This window comes from Glycine soja, chromosome 10 (assembly GCF_004193775.1).
Source record: "Glycine soja cultivar W05 chromosome 10, ASM419377v2, whole genome shotgun sequence".
Taxonomy (NCBI): Eukaryota; Viridiplantae; Streptophyta; class Magnoliopsida; order Fabales; family Fabaceae; genus Glycine; species Glycine soja.
The window spans coordinates 39304151-39312447 of record NC_041011.1 but is presented as its reverse complement, the minus strand read 5'-3'; the positions used below and the strand labels follow the sequence as shown (position 1 = coordinate 39312447).

Genomic DNA, 8297 nt, shown 5'->3' with positions numbered 1-8297 from the left:
ATCCAAGTTGTAACGACACAAATATATGGCGGCGAATTGCAGAGCAGACCTGCAATGAGTAATGACATATGAAACGCATTACTCAATTTAAGGTGGTTATTGCAGTTCGCAGAGGACCAATAATGTGTCCACTTTTCGAACGAACGAGTCACAGCATATGATATGTGACTTCCAAAAACTGCAAAAGTAAGAAACAACGTGTATGTCTCGTGAATTTCACCCACGCACGTGAAACCCACTTGCACTGGTCAGCGTTACTGTTCTTTCTTCGGATAATCACTATGTTTGGTCAAGTTCAGGACCTCCAATTCCAAATAATAATGTACATACGTGCTTGTGTGCACAACAAATTAACTCTCATCCAACCAAAATATTATTGGTATAAGTGGTTTGATAGTTGGATCTTTTAATAAAAAAAAAGGTTTAATTTTTAGTTTGTACATAAAATTATAATTGTAGGTTTTTTTTTCTTAATCTTTTAATTCATAAGAAAAAGAGAATTAACTGATCTGTAATAATTTATATTTGATCATTTGATTCGAAGATTATACTTTACTCTAAAATGGACTAATTGAGTAGAGGAATAATTCATTAAATGTGTGATGAAAAAAACCTGAATACCTTCTACTCACAATAAAACAATCAAAACTGTCTCAGTCTCACATATTAATATTCATTCTTCTGTTAATTTAACATGCAATGCACCAGAAAAAGATAGGAAGGTCCACATGGATGGAGCCAAATCCCCAACCAGGTCAGGAAGGGGCCAAGTGGACGTTGCTCATTTCCCATGTCTGGCCATGTTGGGGTCCATCAAATAAAATATATTGAGTCTGATGACACTATATACTCCTTGTTCCATAGTCCATACCGTCTGATGGGCCCCAATTACTCCACTGGTTCCTATTTACAAATTGTCTTTTTTCTATTTTTATCAAGATGGAAACAACTCGAGCTATTTTTATTAGTTTTTAATAAGAAAACAAAAATTTAGCTTTATTCATTTAAACAATTTTTTATAAGGTTGATGATAAATATCTTCTTCAACTTAAATAATACTTTATAAATGACTGAATTTATTTATACATTTTATGACGCTATAATGTAGTAAAAAAAGATGCTTAAAAATGAGTGGAAAAATTAAAAAATAATCTCAAGTAATTAAAAATTAAGTAATGTTTAGGTCATGTTTGGTATATCTTTTAAGAAAAAAAATCAAATAATCTATAAAATATTAGTAAAAACAACTTCTCTAACCCTAAAAAGCTTCTCTGAAATTAATTTTCTTTCGTTAATTTATGTAAAGAACTACAAAAAGAAATATTGGTTCGGACATCATTACTTAGACAAACGGGGCTACACTATTTTGCTCTCTTTTCAAAAGACAGGCAGACATCCAATCCCTTGCCGATTATCTCGTTGACCCATAACTAATCCGTTCCCTAATCCTGTTTTCTATTAATTCCCACTTTTTCGGGGCCTCTCTCTGTTTGTTTATTAAAAATAAAAATCTCAAATCAATTTTATAAGCTGTTTAGCTGGTGGTCCCTACACTCAATCTAATTAGTTCAAAGTTGATACTAATCAAGTTATCTAAACTAAATTAAAATGCATCCTTGGAAAATGGCGACAATGACCTCCGTACCATAATGTTATCTTTGCTTAAAACAAAGGGCACGAGGGAGATCCAAGTGACATTTAAATAAGGGGACCACATGTATTAAAACGAACTAAAGGCTTAGCAATTTCTTAGATTCTACCTGATGACAATTGATTAAAGCACTTGTCTTTAATCAATTAAATCCTTTCTTATAATTTCAAATGATTATTCTAAACCCTTTCCTTATAATAATAACAACAAATCCAAAACTCAAAGAAGTGAAACATAGAAAACCAGGAAAAGGACACCAGTCCTCTTCTGGCATGATTGCAGTGACAATTTGCCAAATATCAGAACCCACAACGCTCAATTAAACCATAGTCTTTCCAACAACGAAGGGAAGAAGATTGCTCTTTTTTTTTTAATTAAGAAATTTTTAAAAAGCGATCATCAAGTCAATGACTTTATTAGTCTTTTAACCCTCAATTTACAAGGCAGAAATTCGAGTATTATTTTTTAAGATTATCTGCTCCAAAGGGTGTCATTGTCCAAACAGGTTATAATGATACGGATATGATTTTGTTGGTTGAATTATGGATGCACTCATACAGATACACACTTACCCAATTTTGCTAAGATAATATATACAAAGAACAAAACTCGAAAGATGATCCCTTCCTTCCTAAGTACACAGAATTGGGACACGGAGACAGACACATACTCTTCCTATCCTAATGTGGTGTCCACAATATGGCCAACCTACCCATCCATTAAGGGCAAGACTCAAGAGTATTGAAAATAATATATTCTCTAACCCATTTTATTTAAATTATATTTTTTATTAATTAGAATTTATTAAACTACAAAATCACATAAGTAAGTTTTATTTAATAAGAAGTAAGGCCTATATAATTTTATAATTTTTGATAAATTTTAGAAAATAATAAAACGTGTATTCAAAAAACGTATTCTTAAAATAAAACTTAGATGTAATTTTTTTATGTGTTTTTGTTATTGTTCTTTAAAAATTTCATTTTGACAATCCTTCTAATAAAAATTTACATGAAATATTTAATTGATTAAAACAGTTTTAATTGAGTTGGATATAGGAAACTCATAATATCAGGAATATTAAAATTCAATAAACACTTACGAATATATTTTTAAATTAATTCTCGCATCCACAATAAAAATTATATCCACATTTTTATGAAATGAGTCTATTTTTTAGCCAATTGAATCAATATTTGTTTACAAATTTACACTAAATATCATCATTGATTATATGGTGACACTTCAATTTTAGTTTTAAAAAAATAACACCAAAAGAAATTGCATATATATGTTTTTTTTTTTTTTTATCTTTCAAGGGCTAAAAACCCCAAACAAAAGGAGCGTGTGGTCCACTCGCTTAAGAGGAGGGTGAGCGTTTGATTCTGGAAGGGTCTGAAAAACTTAAACCACGACAACTTTTGACTAAACCATGGTTAGAACTTAGAAAGTAGAAACCCCTGAATTTCTCACTCTTTTCTGTTCCTGTCTGTCTCTTTTGTGTCACTGCTAGACACTTCTTTCTTCCGCATTGCTTCTCTGCAATTCTTTCGCCGCTTTCTGCGTCCATTTCGGTCTTCTGACATTTTGGGTCTTCTCTTTCTCCGAGCTTAGACACGCTCTCTTAAAAGATTGCTTTTTGATAACTTCCCAGTGGTTTCTGTGAACTGGGAAATGATCACCCCCACTCAAATAGTAGTGTTGCTGCATTTGGATTAGGAAAACCTCGTTGGTCACGATTCTCGAGGAGCCCCAAGGGTTTCCAAAAATTCCGTATCTTTTTGGGTACCCATTTGAGAAGAGATCACTGGGTTTCAGCCTGAAATTATTGGAGTTACATGGGTTTCCCTTGATCTCAGCCGAGAATCGGTGTCACTATTGTCGATGGAACTCAACTGGGGTGGTTGTGTTGTGTGTGCCAACCTGAATGCTGCTGATTAGGGAAAAACAAAAAAGAAAGAAAGAAAAGAATAAAAATAAGATTGAATCTTTTAAAACCCCTTACTATACCTTGCAAGGTTTGTGCATGACATACATACGTATACTTATAAGCCATTAAAGTATTTGTTTGTTTGACTGATGCTGTTTTATTAGTTTAATTATTTAATTATGCATCAAAGTATTGTTTCTCCCTGATAAGGACTTGTGATATTAAATATAAAGTTTTTTTTTTGTTTTTTTTTTGTAAATTATTGCTGTGATGTAATGTTAATGTAAGCTTGTTTTCTTCTCCTTTTATAATCATACCGTAGTATGATGAGTACTGCGACTTACGTCAGGTTTTCTTCTATGTCTTTCTACTTCATTTGGATTCCAAAGGTTTCCCAGTTAATATAGTAGAGTATGTAGGAAGCAACATTAGGTGGCTAAGTACCTTAGTTTGATTTGAGGCCTTTCTGAGTTTTTCGGTTCCGTGGATCGATTGATTCATCACCATGCCTTTATATGAGTTATACCGGCTGGCCAGAGAGAAGCTTGGTAAAGAAACTACCAGCACACGTGCTCCTGATCAATGTTCCTCGTAAGTTCATTAGCATAACCTGTTGTAAGCTTTTTCATATATGTGTTTGAATTTTGAATTGTATTCTTTTGTTTATTTATTTCTTAATGCTTTTTTGGGTTTGAAATATGATGTGCAGGCCAGAGAATGATTTTTTTGAGCTGGTTTGGGAGAACGGTCAGATTTCGAGCCAGGGTCAGTCCAGTAGAGTTAGAAGGAGCCCCTCTTGCAAGAGTTTGCCATCTCACTGCTTACCATCTCACAGTCCAAAGGCTAGGGATAAAGATGTAGGATATGGTAGCTACACAAGGTTGGGGAAATTTGGGGATTTAGACTCTGGATTAAATGAAATTCCAATGTCGGTGCCATCCAGTGAAGTGGATTTCTGTCAAGATGAAGATGTGTTACCTTGGTTGGATTATCCATCAATAGATGGTTCTTTGCAACAAGAGTATGGTTCTGATTTCCTTCCCGCCTCAAACAGTTTTACTCTATTGGATAAAAAAAGTAATGGCAATATGGCGTTTAGGGATTCTCAGAAAACTTCTGAAGAACAAGGGAATGTTTTCAAGGGTTCTTCAGCTGGACAGGTTGAGACTGCCAGACCTAAAGCTAGTAGCACCAGTCAGTTATTCCCCCCATCATTGCATCAGTGTCAAACATCTTTTGTTTCGTCTAGATCCAGAGCATCAGATATAACTGAAAATAACAATACGAGTAATGCAAACCAGGATGCGTCTTATGGCAAAATTACTCATATTCTATCTTCCTCAAGTGATTTTTCTAACGCAAAGGTGCAGAAGTGTGATCCACCTATGAATAGCAATGGTTCCAGTTCCACCATAATGAATTTCTCCCATTTTGCAAGGCCTGCTGCTATGGTAAGAGCTAATCTTCATAGCGTTGGCCTGAAGTCTGGTTTGTCTTCATCAAGATCAGACAGTATGGAAATGAAGAATAAAGGTGCTGCTGCAACTAGCAGCAATCCTCCTGAATCAATTCTTGTTGATTCAAGTGTTGAATGTTTAAAGGAACCGATCATACAATGCCAGCAGGTTGTGGAGCAATCCAAGGCTGATGTGAACTCTTTGCTGCCAAAATCTGTTGAACAGAATGCTGTGCCTTCTAAGCAGTCAGAGCCTGCTGGTAAAGAGAGTGCCGCTAAGATTGATCTAATTCCCAATCAAGTTCCTGGTGACAATGGCACTAAAGGACAGACAGCTGCTGAAAAAAGTAAGGAGCCAGCAGTAGCCTCTTCCTCTGTTTGCTCTGGCAATGGTACAGACCAAGGTTCAGAAGAGCCAAATCAAAATTTGAAGCGAAAAAGAAAAGACACTGACGACTCTGAGTGCCATAGTGAAGTATGTCTTAGATTTATGGGGTTTTATCTGTTTAATCATTTCCTTACCTATTTTATAGTTTCCCTCCATTAACCAAGAAAACATTTTACATGAAGGATGTTGAGGAAGAATCAGCTGGTGCTAAAAAGACAGCTGGTGGGCGAGGAGGTGCAGGTTCCAAGAGAAGCCGTGCAGCTGAAGTGCATAATCTATCTGAAAGGGTGAGCAAGGCCATCTTCTATTTGTGTAGTATTAATTATTAGTTACAATTAGAAAACGCAACACATTTCCCCTTGAATCTTGAGTTTATGTGATTTCTGGTTTATCTAATTATAATTTATGCATACAGAAGCGAAGAGATAGGATCAATGAGAAGATGCGTGCATTACAAGAACTCATACCAAATTGCAATAAGGTTAGCTTGGCTTTATCTGCTTTTGCTTTTGTTAGACACACCTGAAAAACTTTGTAAGATTATGGAATGATGGTTAGTGGTTACCTCTAATAATTTGAACTTGAAAACAGACAGTTATTGAAGTTTTGTTCTAATGGAATGTGGAAGGTTTATCAAATCATCAGAAGTTACAACTAAAATCTATTGATTCAAACCTGAAGTTAAGCATTTTGTTTGCAGGGTTTAAATCCTCAACTTGAATATAAACATAATCTTTCATTAAGTATATTGGCAATAAAAGTAGAAGTTCAACTTGAACTATTAAAATACTCTGTACTTGTGTTGTATATTCATATTTACTTGATTCCTCATTTATATTGGTTTGTCTGACTTTGTATATATAAGGTGGATAAAGCTTCAATGCTGGATGAGGCAATTGAGTATCTTAAAACACTTCAGCTCCAAGTTCAAGTAATCTCTCTCCCCCTCTGGCTTTGGTTAAAATTTTCTGATCATAAATGATATACCTGAAGTGTGAGATTGATTCCTAATTTCCTATTTTCTTATGCAGATTATGTCAATGGGAGCTGGTTTATATATGCCTCCAATGATGTTACCTGCAGGAATGCAGCACATGCCTGCACCACATATGGCTCCATTTTCACCTATGGGTGTTGGCATGCATATGGGATATGGTATGGGTTATGGGATGGGAATGCCTGACATGAATGGTGGATCTTCAAGATTCCCTATGATTCAGGTGCCCCAAATGCAAGGAACTCATATCCCTGTTGCACATATGTCTGGATCTACAGCTTTTCATGGGATGGCCAGAGCAAATCCTCCAGGGTTTGGGCTTCCTGGACAAGGACATCCCATGCCAATGCCGCGAGCTCCTATGTTTCCTTTTTCAGGAGGACAAATGCCAAATGTTGACCCACAAGTTAAGCAAAGCACTGGTGGCCGTGACTCAACTAGTCAGATGCCTACCCAGGTATGTTAACTGACATATTTCTTGACTTTTTATATAAATGTATCTCAGTAGCAGCATATAGGTTCAGCCCTGACATGTTATATATGTAGTTGCAAATATTGTTAAATTATTCAAAATATTCTGCTTCGTCTTATTCACTCGTTGCCCTCGACAGAGTTAAAAAGTGAAAAGTCCATTGTTCTCTATTTCTGCCTTTGTGCATTGTGTTTTACTAGTCATTCTAGGTCACCCAAAATCACGATTCTCAACTACTAAACTATTCTAGTTATTTAATTGATATTACTCCTAGAAGGTGTACCAGTGGTCAACTTTGATAAGTATAGATTTTATGGTTTGATTGAACATTTTCAATTTTAGAAACTGAAAGGAACATGTAAGAACATAAGATAAAAGTTGAAATCAAAAGTGATTATGTGATCTTTTGGCACTAGTATTGGTGCATGCTGGTCCCCACGATCAATTTTCATTTCATATTAATGAGAACATTTTGTTTCCATTCCGCTAGTCATAATCTTGATGTATGTGTTCTCCATTTTTTTGTTATGTTAGTGTGAAGCAGCAGCTGTTGGATTTGAGCAATCTACTTTGGCTCATAATAACGGTCATGCAACCAAGGCTAATGACAATGGATCTGTTAATCCTGGAACTGGCAGATAACATTTTGTGATTGGTAAATCTTCTGACTATGTATCTCTAAGCGCATGTATGTGCACAAAGCCTCATAAGACTAATTGTTGAGTTCTACTTGCAGGTTACGATCGATAAAACCGTGCCTAATGGAAGTTTTAAAAAATGAGTCCAAAGTCTCTTGCATTGCAGATTACCTGCCACACAGGATATATTTCAGAGTTATTGAGGTTAACCCCATCACAGTAACTACTGAATCCTAATTTCCGGGATCTGGACATTGCACGGATTTTGGTATCTTGAGCGGTGCAACTCATTTGTACATCCACTTAGTTAACTGTTCAATCTATTGGCGTAGAAATTTTATATATCCCTACAAATATGTATTCAAATGTTTGATCAGATTTTTCATAGTGATTCTTTGGATGAATGAAATAATAGTCTTTTTCTCTTTGTCCATGGCTATCTAGAAGCACTAAGATACCCTATCTCATATCTACTTCAAATCATCAAATGCTTGCTAAGGCCTAAGATATTAATAAAATATTTGTAATGCTTATCAATGTTTCGTTCGTTGCACTACTAACACTACTATTCTTACAAATATGTATTCAAATGCTTGATCAGATCTTTCATAGTGATTCTTTGGATTAACGAAATGAGGAATGATAGTATCACATACTCTACAAACTCCATGAAACACATTATTCTCTATTTGTCAAAATTCATGAAAAACTACAAAATTAAGAGAGAAAAATATTAAATAAGATGTGAGATCGATAAAATTTTGT

General features: G+C 35.0%; 1 protein-coding gene across 2 annotated transcripts; it reads left to right on the top strand.

Moving 5' to 3' along the window:
• Window positions 1-3100: 3100 nt before the first annotated feature.
• On the top strand, window positions 3101-7963 carry LOC114372651 (transcription factor PIF3-like). 2 transcript variants are annotated; one of them, XM_028330333.1, is made up of 9 exons: window positions 3101-3669; window positions 3971-4172; window positions 4291-5512; window positions 5608-5712; window positions 5841-5906; window positions 6291-6356; window positions 6457-6879; window positions 7429-7549; window positions 7631-7660. In XM_028330333.1, exons 2-8 carry the CDS (start codon window positions 4087-4089, stop codon window positions 7534-7536), a joined length of 2076 nt encoding a protein of 691 aa, XP_028186134.1. In that variant the 5' UTR covers window positions 3101-3669; window positions 3971-4086; the 3' UTR covers window positions 7537-7549; window positions 7631-7660. The 2 variants fall into 2 exon arrangements, with proteins under 2 accessions (XP_028186134.1, XP_028186133.1); XM_028330332.1 differs by having other exon boundaries at window positions 3101-4172; window positions 7631-7963.
• Window positions 7964-8297: the final 334 nt, after the last annotated feature.